The sequence below is a fragment of the Hypanus sabinus genome, chromosome 18 (genome assembly GCF_030144855.1).
Source record: "Hypanus sabinus isolate sHypSab1 chromosome 18, sHypSab1.hap1, whole genome shotgun sequence".
Lineage (NCBI taxonomy): Eukaryota > Metazoa > Chordata > Chondrichthyes > Myliobatiformes > Dasyatidae > Hypanus > Hypanus sabinus.
In genome coordinates this window covers 35,531,892-35,552,921 of record NC_082723.1, presented here as the reverse complement: position 1 = coordinate 35,552,921, position 21,030 = coordinate 35,531,892, and the positions used below count along the sequence as shown (strand labels likewise).

Genomic DNA, 21,030 nt, shown 5'->3' with positions numbered 1-21,030 from the left:
TCTGAAAGTCTTAGGTTACCTATCAAATCTTTGCAAACTTCTAAGAAAGTAGAGATGCCATGTGCCTTCTTTGTAATGGCACTCACATGCTGGACCCAGGACACATCCTTTGAAATGTTAATACCAAAGAATTTAAAATTACAACCCTCTCCATCTCTGATCCCATGACGAGGGCTGGCTCATGAACAAATGGTTTCCTCATCCTGTAGGTCAATAATCAGTTCTTTGGTTTTGCTGATGTTGAGCAAGAGGTTGTTATTACTGCACCATTCAGCTCGATTTTCAATCTCCCTCTTATATGCTGATTCATTTGGCTAACAACAATGGTGTCATCAGCAAACGAATATGACATTAGGGCTGTACTTTGCCTCACGGTCATAAATATAAAACAAGTAGAGCTGGGAGTTAAGCACACAGCCTTGTGACGTACCTGTGCTGATGGAGATTGTAGAGGAGATAGTGTTGCCAATCTGAATTGACTGAGGTCTGCAAGTGAGGGAATTGAGAATCCAGTTACACAAGGAGGTATTGAGGCCCAGGACTTGAAGCTTATTGATTCATTTACAGGAGATGATAGTGTTGAATGCAGAGCTGTAGTCAATGAAGAGCATCTTGATGTATGCATCTTCAATGTCCTGATGTTCCAGAGCTGAGTGAAGAGCCAATGAATGAAATAGCATCTGCTGTTGACCTATTGTGATGGTAGGCAAGTCCCTACTCAGGCAGCGGTACAATGTTCCATGACCAACCTCTCAAAGCACATTTATCACAGTTGATTTAAGTGTGACTGGGCAATAGTCATTGAGGCAGGTTACCACATCAGACATCCCACCCCGCAAAACTCATTTCAGGGAGGTAGCATCCCCCCCCCCCCCCGGTCGGTCGACCTCTAATAAGGGTGTATACAGAACATTTGACTACGAAAGAAAAAAACAATTTATCACATAGGACATCAATAGAGTAGCTCCTTAGCAGCCGGCCAGCTAGTTTAAATAACGTTAGCTATGCTAATGAACAAATAACACCTGTTAAACTCACCTCAACATGTCTTTTACAGTCATTTAACCCACCATGGGCAACTGTTGCAAACAGTGCAGCGAGCAACACTGTCACTATTTTTGAGCCCTATTAGTCAGGGGTACACTTTAGTGCAGTCTGGGGTGAAGAAAATTTTATGTTTTCTTTTTTTGGAACACTGCCATGGACAATAAACTGGAGAGAGAGGGGGAGGGGGAGAGGGAGAGGGAGAAAGAGAGAGATCGACTGTAAAGCCCGCCCACAGAGAAAACTGATTGGTCTACTTTGCACAAAGAGAGACCAATCAGGATTTTCTCCTTCCTCACTCCCTCCCTCCTCTTGCTCGCTCACTCTCAAAAAAGAAATCGATTTCCAGGCTATTGTATATAATTTGCAAGCATCAGAGCAGAATCCCAGAACTTCCGGGAGAGGTGGAATGTCTGCCACATTCTTCTTGGGCACCGGTATGATTGAAGCCTGCTTGAAGCAGGTGGGTATCTCAGACTGCCAAAGTGAGAGGTTAACGGTATCAGTCAACGCGCCAGCCAGCTGATCAGCACAGGTTGTCAGTATTCAGCCGGGTTCACTGTCTCAGTAGAGAAATTATCACTGATATATGTGAGAGTCAAGACATAAAAAAAAACTATCAGTTACAAAAATAAATATGTTGCAAAAGACAAGTAACAAGGTAGTGTTCATGGACCATTCAGAAATTGGAAGGCAGAGAAGAAGCTGTTCCTAAAACATTGAAGGTGGGCCCTCAGGCTCCTGTGCCTCCTCTCCAATGGTAACGATGTGAAGAGGCCATGCACTAGGTGGTGAAAGTTTTTAATGGTGATTACCACCCTCTTGAGGCACTGCCTCTTGAAGATGTCTTCAGTGGCAGGGAGGGTTGTGCCCATGCTGGAACTGATCGCGTCTCCAACTCACTGCAGCCTCTTACGATCCAGTGTTGTTTCTGCTGGATAAGCTTGATTGTTTCTTTCCTTAGTACCCTCCTAATATGGGTGGCAGAATGGAGATAAGTCTCTACCAACAAAGGCTTAAGTCACTGCTTCCCTTCGCTATCTTGCAGCTTACTCTTGGGCAAGGTGTAGCACTTGCTTAGCACCCCCCCCCCTTTACCCAGGTCACGCGAAGCCATGGGAGCAAGTGGTGGATGGTCATATGAGCAGCTGGTGCATTTCATAAGCCCTGGTTATGCAACCATTGACTCCAGGCAGACAATCTCTGAAGAATATTGATAATAGCTGGGGTCACCTGACTTGTAAAGACACTGCCCAGAAGAAGGCAATGGCAAACCACTCCTATTGAAAAACTGGCCAAGAACAATCATGGTCATGAGACTGTGAACACCCACGTCATACAACACTGCACGCAATGATGCTGACACTACAATAATAACTGATTCTATGGGCATTATACTTATCCTTGTTCACACAAGCTACCAGAACCTCATATCGATTGGAGAAGTGCAGAGTTACCTGTGGAATCGGGATCATTGCATAATAGAATTTTACATTCATTTGCAAGTGACAACCAGCCACACTGGGCTGACATGGTTCTGCTACTGCTCCCATTTAGATCATTATAACTTTTTAGCCCGTAGTCAAACCCTTCTGTTGGTGTCCATTAATCAAATATAAGGAGGAAACATAACCTAAGGAGTTTGATTCAGATCTTGTGAAAGAGAAATTATGACTGACATGCCATGAAATGTGTTGTTTCACAGCAGTCTCTTTGAACAAAAAAAACATTCAAATAACCTTCTCCACCTCTGATACACAGAGTATCAAAACCTCAGATTCTAGTACATCAATTTTGAATTTAACTTCTTCAGGCTACTACCACTTATTTCAAACACAAGAAAGTCTGCAGATGCTGGAAATCAAAAGTAACACAAACAAAATGCTGGAGGAACTCAGCAGGTCAGGCAGCATCTATTGGGAAGAGTAAGCAGTTAACGTTTCAGGCCAAGACCTTTCATCAGGTCTGGGACCACTTATTTCAACTGACTTGCTAAATTTTGCCACTGGTTATTTATAATTTTTTATATCCTAACTCAATTTAATAATTTGGTTCTAAGCTACCAATTATAATGGTTATTTTTTCTCTTCATTTTAGAGTGAGCCCCTTTGAGATAAAGACTGATGTTATACACAACTTTTGGCTCCCCCTCCCAGTTTTTCAATACCTTCATTTGAGGGGCAGGTAGTTTTGAGGAAGCAGAGGGGCCACAGAAGGACTTAGGAGAAAGGGCAAAGAAGTGGCAGATGGTATAGTGTCAGGAAGTGCATGCACTTTGGTAGAAGGAACAAAAGCACAGACTATTTTCTAAATGGTGCAAAGGGACTTGGGAGACCTCATGCAGGATTCTCTTAAGGTTAATTTGCAGGTTGAGTTGGTGTGAGGAAGGCAAATGTAATGTTAGTACTCATTTCGAGAAGACTAGTATTTCGAAGCAAGTAAGAAACATTGATGCTTTATAAAGCACTGGTGAGGCCTCACCTGGAGTATTGTAAGCAGTTTTGGTCCCCTTATCTAAGAAAGGATGTGTCGGCATTGGAGAGGGTTCAATGGAGGTTCATGAAAATGATTCCAGGATTGAAAGGCTTACCAATATGAGGAGCGTTTGATGGCTCTGAACCTGTACTCACTGGAATGAGGGAGGAATCTCATTGAAACTTATCAAATGTTGAAGGGCCTTGATAGAGTGGATGTAGAGAGGCGGTTTCCTGTAGTGGGGGAGTCTTAAAACCAGAGGACACAGCCTCAGAATAGAGGGATGTCCATTTAGAATGGAGATGTGGAGGGATTTCTTTAGCCAGAGTGTGGAGAATCTGTGGAATTTTTTGCTACAGGTGGCTGTGGAGTCCAAGTCATTGTGTATATCAAGGCAGAGGTTATTCTTGATCAGTCAGAGCATGAAGGGATACAGGGAGAAGGCAGGAGATTGGGGCTGAGGGGGAAATGGATCAGCCATGATGAAATGGCAGAGCAGACTCAATGGGCCAAATTCTGCTCCTATATCATATGGTCTTATGTCTTTCTTCACATGCCTCTTGTTATTTCAATCCTTCATCTCTCCCCTTATCAAATTTGATTTCCTAATTCCAATATATTCTATGAATAAGCAAGAAAGCTCTAATTTAAGTTATTTTCAGCCTATAAGAATTACCAGTTACCAGTTCTAGTTGACCACTCTAAAGAGATAGATTTTTAAAAATTCTTCAAGTTAGAGAAGGTAGGAACTCCAAAACTTGTAAACTAAGGGCACAAACGTCAATAGGTGGATTGATTAAAACTGAAGATGCAAAGGTGAGGTTCAGTGTACATAGATGATTACAGGGTTGGAAGTTAGAGAAAATGATAAATTTGAAGATAACATTTAAAATTTGAGGTATTTGACCTTGATCAATATAGGGGCCATGTGTCACACTAATCAGCTGTGGAGGGTTGTACTAACCTGATGATTTCACTTAGCAGTCAAGATAATTGTACCAATGAGCGACTGCAAAGTATTTCCTTTTAGTTGCTGACTTTAACTATGCATCACACTCTTGTTACATTTTAAGCATAGATGCAGTGTGAGAAATTCCTCTCCAAGATGCAGAGTGCTGGGAGTGGGGCTTACAGCTGGTTGTGCTTGCTGATATTATGGCCTTCTTGCTCTTTCTCCCAAAGATCAGAATGCATTAAACTGAATCCCTGCAAATGTATAATGAAGGATGGATCAGGAGTGATCAATCTAGCAGCCGTGGGAGATGACAATGGATTTCTGGCGAGAGATAAACCACTCACTACCAAAAATTCTGAGTTTAATATTCTCTACTCATTTAGTCCTTGCCAGCCATTCAGTAAACCTTTCTTGTTTGCTTCTGACTGTTCGGATGTGGCTGCATGCCTGATTATCAGGAACCAAGCTCAAGGAAAAGGGAATGTTGGTTTTCTTAACTATGGAAGCCATAAGCTGAATGAATTCAATTATGATAACATGTCAAAAATACTCACCGTCACCTACTCAGGTAAGATTTCTGCATTAAAAAAAAATTTATGTGAAGAGCTCAAACTTGAGCTAAAAACAAAACTTAAAGCTGAAAGGCTTTAGCTGATGGGCCTCCTCTTGTTCTGCTGGATGAAATCAAGGAGCAAAAATCAACTTTATTTGCCATAAACATTTAGCTGTGTTAGGAATTTGCTGTGATGTGTTGGCATGACATTCAACAATTAAAGAATAAATAATTTTATTAAAATAATGTTCTAAGTACAGCTATGGGATAAAATGTGCATAATTACATAAACAGCATGAATTTACAATATAAAGAACAATTAAAAATGGTTTAAAGTGTTTATAGTGCAGTGCCGTTACTGAGGTTGGGGGTGGGGGGTAATGAGAATGGTTAATCTGATCAGCTGCCTGGGTGAAGAAATTTTTAAAATGGCATGAAGTTTTTGTTTTAGTAACTCTATAATGCTTTCCAGAAGGGGGCATTTGGAAAAGACAATTTGCTAGGTGGGTAGTACCCACAATGATTTTTCCTGATTACATCTTTATCCCAGACATATACAAGTCTGGCAATGATGGCAGACTGCAGCCAATGGTGTCCTGTTAGTTAGCTGTAGTTTTTGAATATCGTGAGAGAATGCTGCGTCAAACAAAACAGTAATGGCTGATGTGAGGGTGGAAGTGTAGAATTGTATCAGTGTGTTCTGGGGCAGATGGAACTTTACCAGCTGCCAGAGAAGTGGCAGATGGAATAGAGTGTTGGGAAATATATGATAACGCATTTTGGTAAAAGGAACAATAGTGTGGACAATTATCTAAGTGGGAAGAAGGTTCAAACATCAGAGGTGCAGAGGGTCTCAGGAGTCCTTGTGCAAGACTCCCAGAAGGTTAATTTACAAGTTGAGATTGTGATAAATGCAGCAATTGCAATGTTGGCATTATTTCAAGCAGAATAGGATATAAAAGCAAGGACATAATACTGAGCCTTTTTAAGACACTAGTCAGGCTGCATGGAGTATTGTTGACAGTTTGGGCCCCATATCTCAGAAAGGATATGTTGTCATTGGAGAGAGTCTGGAGGAGGTTCACAAGGATGATTCCAGGAATGAAGGGGTTAACATGTGAAGAGTGTTTGCTGCGTTGGGCCTGTACTCACTGGAATTTAGAAGAATGTGTGTGTGTGGGGCGGGGGCGGTGGGGGGAAGATCTCATTGAAACTTATCAAATGTTGAAAGGACTACTAGATAGATAAGAAGCATCCTCTCCACATCCACTCTATGGCGGGGGTATCCAGAACTAGAGGGCACAGCCTCAAAACTGAAGGGCGACTTTTTAAAAACAGAGGCAAGATGGAATGTTTTTAGTCAGAGTAGTGAATCTGTGGAATGCTCTGCCGCAGACTGCAGGTTGGTTCCTGATCGGTCAGGGGATCGAGGGAAATGACAACAAGGCAGGTGTATTGTTCCTTTTACCAAAATGTACTATTATACATTTCCCAACACTGTTCCATCTGTCACATCTTTTGCCTATTCTTCCAATTTGTCTAAGTCCTGCTGCAATCACATTGCTTCCTCAGCACTATCTACCCCTCAAACTTTGCCACAAAGCTATCTATTCCATTATCCAAATCACTGACAAACAATGTGAAAAGCACCGGTCAGAATCAAAATGTGAAAAGTAGCGGTTCCAATACTGACCTCCAAGGAACTCCGCTAGTCACTGGCAGACAATCAGGAAAGGCCCCCTTTATTCCCACTCACTGCCTCCTGCCCATCAGCCATTTCTCTATTCATGCCAATATCTTTCCTGTAACGCCATAGGATTTTCTTTTAAGTAGCCTCATGTGGCACCTTATCAAATGCCATGTGAAAATCAAGTAAATGACATCCACGGCCTCTCCTTTGTTCACCCTGCTGGTTACTTCCTCAAGAACTAACAGATTTGTCAGGCAAGATTTCCCTTTTCAGAAACCATACCGACTTTGACTTATTTTATCAGTCTCCAAGTACCCCAAAACTTCATCCTTAATAATAGACTCCAACACTTTCCCCAACCACTGATGTATGGCTAACTGACCTATAATTTTCTTTTGCCTTCCTCCTTTCTTGAAGAGTGGTAAAATATCTGCAATATTTTAATCTTCTGGGACCATGCTAGAATCAAGTGATTCTTGAAAGTTCATGACCAATGCATCCATCAGCTCTTTAGCAACCCATCTCAGGCCTCTGGGATGTAGTCCATCTAACTCAGCCACCTTAAGACCAGTTTGTTTAGCACTTTTTCCCTTTGTAATAGCAATGACACTCACTCCTGCTCCGATAGTCACGGATCTCTGGCACATTGCTAGTGTCTTCCACAGTGAAGACTGATGCAAAGTACTCATTAGATTCATCTGCCATTTTTTTGTCCCCCATTACTACCTCACCAGCATCATTTTCCAGTGGTCCATTATCAACTCACACCTCCCTTTTACTCTTTATATAACTGGAAAAAAACTTTTAGTATCCCACTTTATATTATTCGCAGGTTTGCCCTCATATTTCATCTTTTCCCTTCTTATAGCTTTTTAAATTGCCTTTTGTTGGATTTTAAAAGCTTCCCAATCATCCAACTTCCCATTCACTTTTGCTACCTTATATGCCCTTTCCTTGGCTTTTAAGCAATCCTTAACCTCCCTCATCAGCCATGACTGCCTACCCCTGCCATTTGAGAACTTCTGTGGGACATACTGTATCTATCCTGCACCTTATGAACTATTCCCAGGAAGTTTAGCCATTTTTACTTAGTCAGTATTCTCCTCTAAACCACCTGGGCAAGCTCCTTTCTTGTGCCTCTGTAATCCCTTTATTCCATTGTGATACTGATACCTGTGACTTATGCTTCTCCCTCTCAAGCTGCAGTGCGAATTCAGTCATATTATGATCACAGGCAGCAATTACTACCCTGGAGATTCTGCTTTTTTTTCAGCTTTCTGCCAACTCCATATGGTCTCTCTTTAGGACCTCCTCCCTTTTCCTACCTATGTAATTGGTACCAATATGTACCAAGACTTCCAGCTTTATCGAAGTCATCCTTGACCCTCGCACCTGCAAGGCAACATACCATCCAGGCGCCTCTCTCACAAATCTGCTTTCTGCTCCTATAATAATCATCACTACTGCACTCTTCTCCCCCTTCCCTTCTGAGCCACAGAGCTAGAGGCCCAGTCATTTTGGCTTCCCACAGTAGGTTGTCCCCCCCCCCCCCAACAGTAGCCAAAGTGTTGTACTTAGAGGGGAACATCCACAGAGATGCTCTGTACTGGCAGTTTTTCTCCTTTCCCTCTCCTGACAATCAACCAGGTACCTGCCTTCTGCAACTTAGGCTGACTACTTCACTGTAGCTCCCATCGCCTGTTCATTTTTCTGTTTGAGCCAAAGAATTGAGGTGCAACTCCAATTCTATAATGATCCCTAAGATGCTGCAGCTTGATGCACTTTGTGCAGATCTAGTTATCAGGGAGACTAGATAGAAACATAGAAAACCTACAGCACAATACAGGCCCTTCGGCCCACAAAGCTGTGCCGAACTTGTCCCTACCTTAGAAATTACTAGGCTTCCACAAAGCCCTCTACTTTTCTAAGCTCCATGCACCTATCCAAAAGTCTCTTAAAAGACCCTAGCATATCCACCTCCACCACCGTTGCCAGCAGCCCATTCCACGCACTCACCACTTTGAGTAAAAAAAACTTACCCCTGACATCTCCTCTGTACCTACTCCCCAGCACCTTAAACCTGTGTCCTCCTGTGGCAACTATTTCAGCCCTGGGAAAAAGCCTCTGACTATCCACACGATCAATACCTCTCATTATCTTATACAGCTCTATCAGGTCACCTCTCATCCTCCGTCGCTCCAAGGAGAAAAGGCCGAGTTCACTCAACCTATTCTAATAAGGCATGCTCCCCAATCCAGGCAACCTCCTCTGCAGCTTTTCAATGGCTTCCACATCCTTCCTGTAGTGAAATGACCAGAACTGAGCACAATACTCCAAGTGGGGTCTGACCAGGGTCCTATATAGCTGCATCATTACCTCTCGGCTTCCTTCATCAATGTGTTTGGACACATCCTCAAACAATTCACTCAGGCTCATAAGGCATGACCTGCCCTTGGCAAAGCCATACTGACTATTCCTAATCATACTATACCTCCCAGAGTTCCTACATAAAACATACCGCTACCTCCAAACCCTTTCTTTGTGCACAAGCTATGTACCAACAGAAAGCAAAAACTTATTAGAAACTTACTTAGAACATCTGCCTGTGCTTGCCCAAGCCTACGGTCGAGCTTTGGCTTAACTCTTACACTGTCCCACTCCAACAACAGCCACTCCACTTATACCTCCTTTTTATTGGCCCCATGCTGATTGCAACTCGCCAGCGAAGAGCCAAAAAGCACTAACGCTCTTTTTAAAACCTTTATATTTTTACGTGAGGCATGAGGCAACCAGTATCTTTTTCCCCAAGACAAGTGTTTGAGGACATGCATTTAAGGCAAGAGGGTTAAGTTCAAACGAGATGTACAAAGCAAGTATTTATATAGTAGCCGGAGCCTGAAATGCACTGCTAGGGGTGGTGGTAGAAGCTAATGTAACAGGAACTTTTATGAAACCCTCGGACACCTGAATATGCAGAAAAGGGAGGGATATGGCCAATGTGCAGGGATTAATTTCATTAGTTCAGCTCAAGATCATGGGCTGAAGAACCTGTCTTGTGCCACGCTGCTCCATGTAATATGTTCTTCATACTTTACCTCTTTGTCAATCCTTTGGTCACCAGTCTGAATGTCGCACAATGTCATAACACAGCAAGAGCTTCTTTGCTCGTTAGGTCTATGCTAGGTGTCTCTTAAGTCCATTAATTCAATTTTCCTGCTGGGATCTTGTAAACCTGTTAATTTTCCCTGATGGACTGTTGAAACATCTTTACAAGCATTAAGCTCCAAATCAAAATGCATCCCCCCCCCCCCCCGCAAGACCTTTTGTGATGTCACCACTCAGGTTCTTCACACCCTTGAACCAGACAATTTTGTCCAGATTGGTGCTTTGTTCTTCGGTCAAGATGAATCACTTCACATTTTAATGCTTTAAAAATTTCATTTTCCACTTGTATTCCCTTTCTGACAGCCTAACTAGGTCCTTTTGCAGCCTCTTAATATTCTTCACAGTTTACCACAACTGCTAATTTGGTGATGTGGGCAAACTTTGAGATCTTCATGTGAATATATTCAAGTTATTAATATATAGTAATCATGGTATTCATATTACTTAGCACCATAAATTCATCACATCCAGGTTGGAAAAACAATCAATTACTTTGACCCTCTTCCTCATCCACAAACAGTGCTAATGAATGCTGCTTCTGATCTGTTCATTCCACAGTTATGGGAATCAGCATTTAGTATTTGTTTTTGAGCTTCATGTCAAATTAGTTGATATTTAAAGTGCTTTGGATTGTTTTACTATATGAAAATGTACTAAGAAGTTGTTTTTTTATACCCCTCACTTCCAGAGATACAATCTTAATCCTCTTTTCTGTTGCAGCTTCACTCAGCAGTTTACTGCAGACAGTAGTTCGATACAACTGTAGTTCCCATCACTCAGTGATTGCTTCTCAAGATCCAAAGAGTCCTTATGTGCTATGGATTTCTGTCGATAGTCCTTGTGCTTGCCCCAACAGTTGCGAACCTCAGGATGTGGGTCCACGAACCATCATCTTAGTGGTGTTCAGCATAACTATCACAGCCTACTTCTTGTTTGGTGGGTTAACAGCATACACTCAAGCAGCATCTTTAACACAAAAAATGTGATTCATGGCAATCATCACAATTATAAGGGAACAACTGAAGGGAAGCATTGCAGTGGGCCTGACCAAAGCTTAGTTTAAAATAGTGGTTTTCAAGAAAGGGCTGAAGGACTATAGGGATGCAGAAACTTTAAGGAACTGCAAAGTATGAGATCCTGATTATCAACATGATTAGGTGTGATTCGTGTTATCCCCTAGTTTGCTTCTATGCTTGAAGACTGAAGGGGATGATGGAGATCAGATGGTAGAAGAGACAGTGTGTTAAGAATAGGGCAACAGAGGGAAGGGATGAAGGGGTTGATACACACTTAGAAACTAACCATACAGTGATGTTCCTAGAATTGAGGGAGATACAAGGTGAAAAATGACAGATCTAAACATTTTAAATGAGGAGACTGCACACCAATGTGGAGAAGCAAGCAGGATATTACCTTTGTTGTTATGTGGCCACATTTATGCTTCAGAGTCAGAGGGTTACACACTCAGATTTGGGGAGGTGATGTCAAAGGTGCAGCTCAATGTTGTACTGAGGAAGTGATGAATATTCAACATTTCACCTGGTTTAAATAAGCACGAGAACATTTATCCCTCTTCACTAAAACAGATCACTTATCACACTAAAGACCAAGGTCCTGTAAGCAGCAAAATTTTGGCTGCCATTTTCCTATTGGCTATATTTCAAAAATCTAAGGTTGTAAAGCACTACAAGCACATCACCCCTTTGCTTTAGAGTATACATTCACTCATTCTGGTTAATTTTAAAAGCTGATGTACTTATTACTACCAGGACACCCTAAAAACAGTTTTCTTGGTGCACGTGAATCCTTAATTTGCTAAATCAGTTCTTCCATCTAATAAGTATTTGTTAATGACAAGTGGAAGTGAGGAAACTAAAGTCTCTGATTATTTTCAGGGTTGTGTGCATTCCATCCAGTCAGAACTCCAAATGGCATTGAAATCATTCCCAAGGAAAATATCTGGTTAAGTTTGTGCTTTGCATGTGTGGAGAAAAAAAGGAAGTGGACAAGACAGACATCACAAATGAAATAATAAAGCAGATTAGCCTGAGCTATGACCTCCTATGGACATCTACACAAGTATTTGCCGCAGAACATTCAGGTTTAATTTCGCTGTTCATATTGAATACACATATGCAAAATAATTTACAGATTTAAAAAAAATATTTGCTTTCCAGCTTTGAAAGACAAACTAAAGGATGCTCTGGGAACATTTTGCCAGAGATTGAAAGACAAATAACTGAAGATGGTAGATCAATTATTCCCAGAATTTCTGCTTGGAGGATACATCTTTGTTGGCTTCCAGAAATCCCTTTAGAACTGACATCTATAAATTCATAACTCAATAAAATAAATTCATCCAAGGTTTTGTAAGAATACGAGATTAGAATGACTGTTACTCAACCAGTAATCCAAAACCTAAATTACAAGTCCAGAGATAAATTCATGTCATAGAAGTTAGAGAATTTTAATCCGAGAAATAATTTTGCAATCCTTTGAAATTTTACTAGACAATGAAGAGCATTGGAAGGGAAGTCAGATAGCTTTACCAAAGAGCCAGTGCAGGTATGACATAATGAATGGGTTTGTATGTTGAAATATTCTAAAATGCTTATAGTTTCTGAAATTTGTGAAAATGCCTGATTGTTTGTTGAACTGTACAACCAAGAATGCTTTAGCTGCAATATACTGTAAGAAATCTACTCGTGCTAAATTTATTAATGACAGGCAATCTTGAGCTGAAAACTATCCTTCAGTCTCAAGAAATCAGGAAATCTGCTCAATTTCCCAGTGTAGAGCAAACTGCTGGCTAAAATTACAACAGGTGGCCTGCTGATCACATCCACACAATCATAACAAGAGACAAGGAAGTTGTAAAACTAGAAACAAAAGCAAATAGACAAGTCCCTTTGGGAGATTCAGCCTGTTCTACTCAATGATTCCTTGATAAAACACATTTTGAACATTACTCAGAGTATTCTCCTGGGAGACGAGATAAAACCCTGGCAACTGATTGTCTAAAGTAAAAATTCTTAATGCTAAACACAAAATAACAGCTTTTATTGTTAATACGGGTACCCAATATCATTTCCCAGAAACACAGTATTACATGATACTGTCCTATAGTTACACTTTAAAATATGAAACAAATAACCTTAATACAAATATCTTTTAACCAATTACAGTTCATTGTGCATTCTAAACATATCTAAATGTTATACAATATTCCAGCTGATAAACATTTCTATAAATTCCACATCCTCTGGGCATTTAAGAAACCTGTACACCCACCTCCATTGAATCACAAAAATAAGTGTCTAAATATATCATTTGGAATACATTCTGTTACACCTTTTTAAGCAAAATCATAGAACTCTTTTGTCATCATTCAACTTTAGTTGAGAGTTAGGTCATTTCAGAAAATGTTAAATTCATCTATTGAAGGGCCTGGACTCCCAATGCATAGCTTCAAATCCCATTCTGAAATATACACCATCACTTATGACAAGGAGTGCCAGATAGCCACACATCATTTGCCCCAAAGACAGCTGGTTGAACAGAGTTGATAAATTTATCTTATCATTTTAATGTTCTACCCCAACAGGTACAGGTACATCAATGACACTTTTGGAAAACTTGTTGGGTTTGTGTTATGGCATTTAATCATTCAATTAAAAAAGTTAAGTACAAACTAAGTTTGAAAACAGACCAATTTTAATGTTGCTCATTAGTTTTAAAATCCATAAAGCACGTCATTTCTCTCATATGTACTACTGAACCTTGAGACAACTGTTACAAGCAGAACTCAAATGAATTAAATGGCCAATGTAACGCAGTGCACTCAATAACCAGCTTTTGAAATAAAACATCTGCCGTTGATTTTGTAATTAGTAAACCTGTTCTATGCTTTTAAATAACTAACACGCTTCCAGAACACAGATCAACAGTGGTTTATGAAGCATACAGTGAATTTCAATTCTTCCCTCACTTCTTCCTTTGAAAACAAAATGCCTGGTACTGAGGCATTTTACAACAATTAGCCTATTGGTTTACAATGGAATCCCCTTTTAACTGTTTTTTTAAAAACCTGCTTCCAATTACTTTTATTCTTTATTAATGAAACAATATCTCAAAACATCTCCCTCACAGCAGCACACAACCTACCACTTCTAGTTGCACAAATTAGTCTAAAAGTGACAAAATATTTCTTTAGTATGAAGCAAATGTTCACATGTTGTACTCACATTTTACTCATTATTTGTAAGATATTCAATTATGAAATTTTGCTGTGCACAGTAACAGATCTATAGACTACTTGTTACATGGAAAGGAAATGCATCATAACCATACTGTTGATCATAGTAATCCAGCTTCAAAGAGGTGAAGATTCTAGAAAGTTACAGGATCAAAAAAGTTTAATGTCCCAAGTTTGATTTGGATTTATTACTTGCATCTCAAAGTGTTACCTACCCAACACTTCCCAATCCAAATAGTGTATTTTGTCCATAGAAAGCACTGTATTTATTATGAGTGCATTTAATTGGAGCCAACATGTGTTTTAATCAATTGCTTTAATTGTTGCTGCAGCATCTTGAAGTGGCATAGAAAATCTTTGCTATGTTTATCAATATTGTGTTAATTGCTTTGATGTACCATAGAAATTAAATAGGGCCTTGATGATTCATTATTATCCTAAATGGACAGAGACTGCCTTCGGTGTGGCTAGATGGCACTCCATTATCCAATCATCTTTAGTCAGAGGAGGTTACAACAGTCCAGTATAAATTCTCATTCACTATAATACCAAAAAAAATGCTGCCTTTTACAACAAAAATCAGAAACAATCACTTAAATGCAATGTTCTAAACATTTTTTAAAAAAATGTCACAGGGAGATGCCCTTGATTTTAGGTAAGCAACTCATTATGGCAAAAAAGGACACAACCAGCCTGCTGGTTATAAGTACTGTAATACAAAAAAAGTTCCTACAACAGTGGTCAAAACTGGACACAGTTTCACATATAAAAAGCAATCACTAAACAGTAACAAAAAAGTCTGATTGGCAAAGTAAGTTGTAAAAAGCAGTACACCTGAGCTCTAAAATGGATTAATAGCTATTACAGTATCTTAATCATGGACCGGATAAAGCAAAAATCACATACCATACTCAAAAGCTAAGTTTTTTGAGTGAATATAGCCTTTTGGGGACTTGTATTTGTTGGTGCAATCCATCATCTTCATTAACAGGAAACCCCATGTGTTAGATTTTGTTTTTAACTAAAATGTCTTGCCTTCCCTTTTAAGTTAATGTTGTTATGTGGTTTTTAAACAAGTGCAACTTCCATTGTGGATTTGCTTTGTAGGTCTGACTTCCTTGATCCCTAGGCTTGCCTGATCACACAAGGATTTCAGAGATGGCTTTGTACTTTATAATGCTGTGATGGCATCACAGAATATGCACAGGGGAAGTTAATAAGAGAACTGGCAAGATCACCCATCAACTTTTCAACCAAAGAACAATACAAAAAAAAAGCAGGAATTGTAATGAAAATGGTTTGAGGGGTTCTAAGATAAAATAATTAAAAGGCTGGTGCTCTACATTAGTTATCAATAGCTAGCTTTGGTTGAATATAATTGGGTATTTTATTGGCAACATCAAGCCACAGCACAGAGCTCAGAGTCAGTGACAATGCGGTGTGGAATTACTTCATTCAAAGCACTGCAAGAGTTAAAGTTACTTCACTGTGAGCCTGACAGTCATTTGTGATCCTACCTCATAAATAAGTAGAACAAAAAAAAGTGCTTGGGGAAAAATGTGTTTCGTTAGAAAATTTACTTTAAACTCTGATTAAAAGAATATCCTAATCTCCAATAATCAGAAGTTATTAAAACACAAAAGCAGGAGGTTCTAATTTGAAACTGCTCTGTTGGTTTTGTTGATGCAGAAAATTGCATTTCAACAGCACCCAAAAAGTTTAATTTCTCTTGATCCAGGAATCGGAGAAAGGGCTGTATATTAGATGAGTATTTCATGCACAATGAATTACACAAGATTTTCTAATGACATATTGCTACTTGTCTATTAACATATACTTGAAGAACCCCGATTCAAAATTGGAAGATTAGGAAGTTAGCAATCTATTTTAGATCTCCATCTCGACATGTGACACAAAAGCTAAATGATACGGAGATCAATTCCTGAAATACTGAATGTCTAGAAATTGTTGGCTATTTTCCTTGACTGTAAGGATATTGTTGCTGGTGGCCATTTTTTTTTAATTAGTAAAACTCAAGAGGACAAAAAACTACCAGTACACAAAGTATTTAATATTTTTTTTCTTTAACTATCTTGTTTATTCACTATCATTTTTGTCAAATTATCAGCAATAAACCTATGGAGAATTAACTAGAAAACATTGGGTATCAAATCTATAGCTTTTATTGAACAAGCATTTCAGAACCAGCTGTGCTTCAAGCCTAGCTATTTCAGAAAAGTCACAGGAATGTACCTGACAAAAACTGTCTGGGTATGTCCTGTTCACAAAATAAAGGACAACGCCCTCTGGCTAATTATACCCATTCAGTCTCAATCAATGGCCATGTTGGTAATGTTGCCATCAAGTGGAATTTACTCAGGAACATCCACACCATTGCCCAGATAAGATTCCACCAGGACTACTTGGCCTCACATCTCAACACATGGCCTCAACAGGAACCAAAGAATTGAATTCCAAAAAAGAAAGTGACTCTTACATTAAGGCAGTATTTCACCAAGGAACCCTAGTAAAGCTGAAGTGAATGGCATCAAGGGGGAAATCTCCAATGACTGCAGTCGTATTTCGCAAAAAGGAAGATGGTTGTGGGCATTGAAGTCTAAACCACTAATACAGGAGCTCCTCAGAGCCACATCCTAAACCTAACCATCTTCAGCTTCAACGATCTAGCTTCCATCATACGGGTAAAAATTGAGATATTTTGCTGATATTCAATTCCATTCACAACTCAGCAAATCAAATGATCAATGCTTGCAGATGTATCAGGCAAGGATTGATAAGTGGCAAGTGATATTCACCCAACACAGGGGCCCAGCAGTGACCTGCAAAAGGAAATACTAATAATTTATCCTTAATGTCCATTATCCTTACTGAGATCCCTACCATCAAGATCCTGGAAATCACCAGTGACCAGAAAAGCAATTGGCCCAGTTACCCAAATAAAGGAGCCACAAGAATTGGTCAGACACCAGATATCCTACAGTGAGTGATTTCCTGAAACACTCAATCCTTTTCACTATCTACAAGGCACATAAATGAAATATTCTCTAGATAAGGACTGCTCCAACAATTTGCAAAGAGCCCAACACCACCCAGGACAAAGTAGTTCACTTGATTGGTGCCTCATCTTCCATCCCCTTTACAACCTGCGAACAGAAGTTGCAATGTGTACCAATGTACAAAATGCATCGCAGTCATTTGCCTTGGCCACGCCAAAAGCACTTTCCAAACCCGCAAGCTCTACCATCAAGAAGAACAAGGGCAACAAGTGCAGAAGAGCACCATGAGTTGCATGTTCCCCCTCCATGACACACATTTTCTTGATCAGGAAAAGCAGTGTTCCATTATTGCCATGTAGTTCAACTCCTGGAATTCCCTCCCTAACAGCTATCTGTGAATACCATCACAAGCAGTGGTTATGAACGGTAACAGCTCCCCCACATTTTCTGAAGAGCAATAAAGAATGGGGAATTGAAAATAAACGCTGGACTTGCCTGCATCATCCAGATCCCCATCAAAAATTAAATAAAAATTATTTTGTATGGAGCGTACTTGTAAAACACACAATGCTAAGATTAAGCATATCTATTGACCTATATTGTGTGGGGCATGGAACAATGTTGATTTGAAAAGAGGTGTTTAATTCCTCCCATTTTCTCTGAACTTTAATATACAACTGCTGCAGAGGATTAGTACCATCCATTAATTGTGCACATTGAGAGTGTCCTCTCAGTAAAATGCAAATTGGATGTATTGGAGAAGGGTGAGAACAATGGGAGAGGGTATGGAGGAGATGGCGTCAGCTAAAGAACCAATGGCAACAAGTTGCAAAATAGGTGTGAATGTACAATTCAATCCAAATAATAAGGGTATTAAAGATTTACTTATGCCAAACATTCCTTTTTCTATTACATAACCCATAACCTTGAACTAAATGCAGCTAAAGCCTCTAAGCTGCACAACTGGATGTAAATATGCATCAGAAGCCACTCAGATTTTCTTGAATCATTTTGCTTAGAGAAAATGGGTTCCTAAAACTCTTATTAACTTGGGTTACCCTACTTTCAAGGTTGAATTCAACTCATGTTTTTTTTTGCCTGTGAAGGTCCAATGATCAACATATTTGGGTAATAATCAAAAAATCCTGGTTTAAATTTGCACAATATAAGCATTATCTAATGTTTCAGCAATTCTCCATCTCAGCAGTGGAAACAAACTCTTCAAAGTTCCACTCTGCAGATAAGCATGCTTAACTTCATCATGGAATGTGGATATCTAGAAGCCATTTTTGTTTGGGGTGGAACTTGACATGGTGACTGGCTTACCAGCAGCAACACCATTATCAAATGGCACCATTTTTTTAACCTTTATTATATGTGCATGCTGGCCAAATGGACATTCTTTTACTGCTTAAAGAACATTTGCTGTGGCTAAAGAGCTATTCCAAAAAGATTATTTAAACAAATATGCAGACTTAGAAAGAAAGTATATTTAATTATCTGTGAATCTGCTGCATATGTTACTTAATTGTCTCAGCAGGTAAAATGTTAATTTTTACTGTGCATTTATAGATAACAAGCTAATGTGTTTTCTTATACTAGTTATTACAGAACAGTTATTAAAACAGTACTAAAGAATTAGGACATATTCATTGCAGCCTTGTGTTCTAGGCCTCAATATACCACAGATACAAATCATGTACGTTAACCATTCACAGTACGTCAATCAAGCCACAATATTCACAGATGACATGCAATAGCAAGACGACGTGAATGGTGCAGAGTGTTCAAATCCTCAAAGTGCATAGCTAACAAATGCCAAGATATTCAGGAGCAGAATATGACATCACAAAAGAGCCAAAGCTTCTAGACATAAATGGAGTCATTTGTTCCAGAGGCAACAATGCTGATGACAGCAAACTGGCTCAGAACTGCAAAGTCCAAGAACAAGAATATTCACTCAATCTACCAGAGTTAAACAGTAGATAATGGGGATGTACTGCAGTACTGGGACATCAAAATTTTCATCACTAGATATTTGTACTGGCAAGAATGAAGTTCCCCAGCAGCAGTGTTATAGGTAACATAGTTATTAATGCTATGCAGCAGAATTCTGTAAAATTTCTTTAACTTGGACTCATTAATAGGGTAGTTAAATTCATTTCACTGGTCCAGAATCAATCCTGAAAAATTAACTTTGATTTGGAAAGGAACTGTTTTAAGCAAAAATAAAAGCTAGTAATAAAGGACACTTACCAACAAACTTTGAGGATCATCTCAATTTTAGAATAGGAATCTATGCTCAAAATATAATAGTTTAAGAAAATATCTTCAGTAAAGAGGACTGCCCAAAGGTTTTATGGACATTTGAGCTCAATTTAAAGGTGATAGAGGTCACAAATGTCTGGTTCAGTAACCCATTGTTTATCGCTACTGAATATACTTTTATCTGAATATTTTAAAAATTTGGTTATTGTAATTGCATTAGATGCCACTTAAGTATAATTCTTCCCTTGAATATTTAAAATCAGCCATTGTCCTTTAAGTGTTCATAAAATACAGGTTAAAACAATTTGACTTTTTCTCCTCTTTCAGCAACGATTTAAAACCAAAATAAACCTGTCTAAAAGAAATATGGCCCTTTAACATACATTATTAAAAGGAAAAAAAAAACTGCACAAAGGTGCTGAGTCCCTGACTAGCATAAGAAATATCAGAAGACAAGAATAGTCACTACAAAATGAAACAAAATAACATCCTATAACTTTATTTCAGAAGTCCAACACCCAAATGGTTACTTGAATACTCAGTGCAACGACTTCACAGTATTTTAAGTACACTCTAGTGGCGTCATGGTTGACTCATCAATTGGAATTGGAATGATTGGAGTTTTATTTGGAATTGGATTATCATGGTTATCATTAAACATAGATAGCTCCATCTTTCCCTGACAGCTGATGTGAAAAACTATTGTCATGGTATTTATTTTTTAAATTAAAGGAAAATTTGTGTGCTTTTCTTGTGATCAGAATCACAATCAAGTTTGTCCATGTAAACCTAACTAGCAATCCTGCCACACACCAATGCCTGGGGCAAGCACAATTAAAATCTTCAAGGGCATTCAAAAATAATATCACAGTCAAAGAAAGATTTGTGGACTAACATGCTGCTCACAGCCTTGGTCTGCAAACTTCTCAGGAGAGAGATCTTTTATACATGCTCTGGTATGTCATGAATTAATGTCACGGCGTCTTATAAAAAAGCTATCCCCTTTTCAAATGATCACAGCCAAATGGCTTTGGTATTTAAATGTTTTGTTTTAAAATGATTTCTCAAGTAGGCTTTCAAAAAAAAAAGGTTTTACCTAAAATTCAATTCCAGCATTGGTTCAGTAGGTTTTACAACAAAACCAAATGCTCATCACTCCAATGCTGTGTGAATCAACATCTGCCAATACTGAGGGATATTGGATAGAAGCAGCCACCCTCCTTCAGTCCAGCTGTATGGGCGGGCGGCGTGATTTGGTGATGAGATTAGATGTGCAGTAGATGTGGAACTTGAATGGGAAGTGGTTAGTAGATTCAGAGCGACCCACAAGCTTCTCAACGGCTCTCAATAACAACAGGCTCAAAGACACCCGCTGATACCCTGTAAAGAAGGTAACAACATTTATTACTCACACAGACCAACAACATGGATTTCAGTTAACCAAGGAGAAGATAGAGTATGGGCAAAGGTCAACTTATGGAACTTCTAACAGGATCACAGGTGATCTCACTGGGAGCAGGAGTAAACATTCTTATACAACATTAAAGCTGTTGTAGATTTAAAAGGGCAAAAAATTTTAGAAAGTTAAAATGCTTCCCCGTTACATTG

General features: G+C 39.2%; 2 protein-coding genes across 4 annotated transcripts in view; one reads left to right on the top strand and one right to left on the bottom strand.

Moving 5' to 3' along the window:
• The first annotated feature begins 4,129 nt into the window (after positions 1-4,129).
• LOC132407476 (uncharacterized) lies at positions 4,130-12,781 on the top strand. 2 transcript variants are annotated; one of them, XR_009516488.1, is made up of 3 exons: positions 4,130-5,042; positions 10,603-10,818; positions 11,778-12,781. XR_009516488.1 is itself a non-coding variant. In XM_059994064.1 (2 exons), exons 1-2 carry the CDS (start codon positions 4,598-4,600, stop codon positions 10,866-10,868), a joined length of 711 nt encoding a protein of 236 aa, XP_059850047.1. In that variant the 5' UTR covers positions 4,130-4,597; the 3' UTR covers positions 10,869-10,890. The 2 variants fall into 2 exon arrangements, 1 of the variants encoding a protein (XP_059850047.1); XM_059994064.1 differs by lacking the exon at positions 11,778-12,781 and having other exon boundaries at positions 10,603-10,890.
• Positions 12,782-12,921: 140 nt separating this feature from the next.
• Positions 12,922-21,030, bottom strand: part of LOC132407475 (early estrogen-induced gene 1 protein-like) — a 92,621-nt gene continuing 84,512 nt past the window's right edge. For both annotated transcript variants that reach the window (XM_059994062.1, XM_059994063.1), the window contains exon 11: positions 12,922-20,802. In XM_059994062.1, coding sequence (XP_059850045.1) covers positions 20,757-20,802 — 46 coding nt within the window. In that variant the 3' untranslated portion in view covers positions 12,922-20,756. The remainder of the gene's footprint in view (positions 20,803-21,030) is intronic.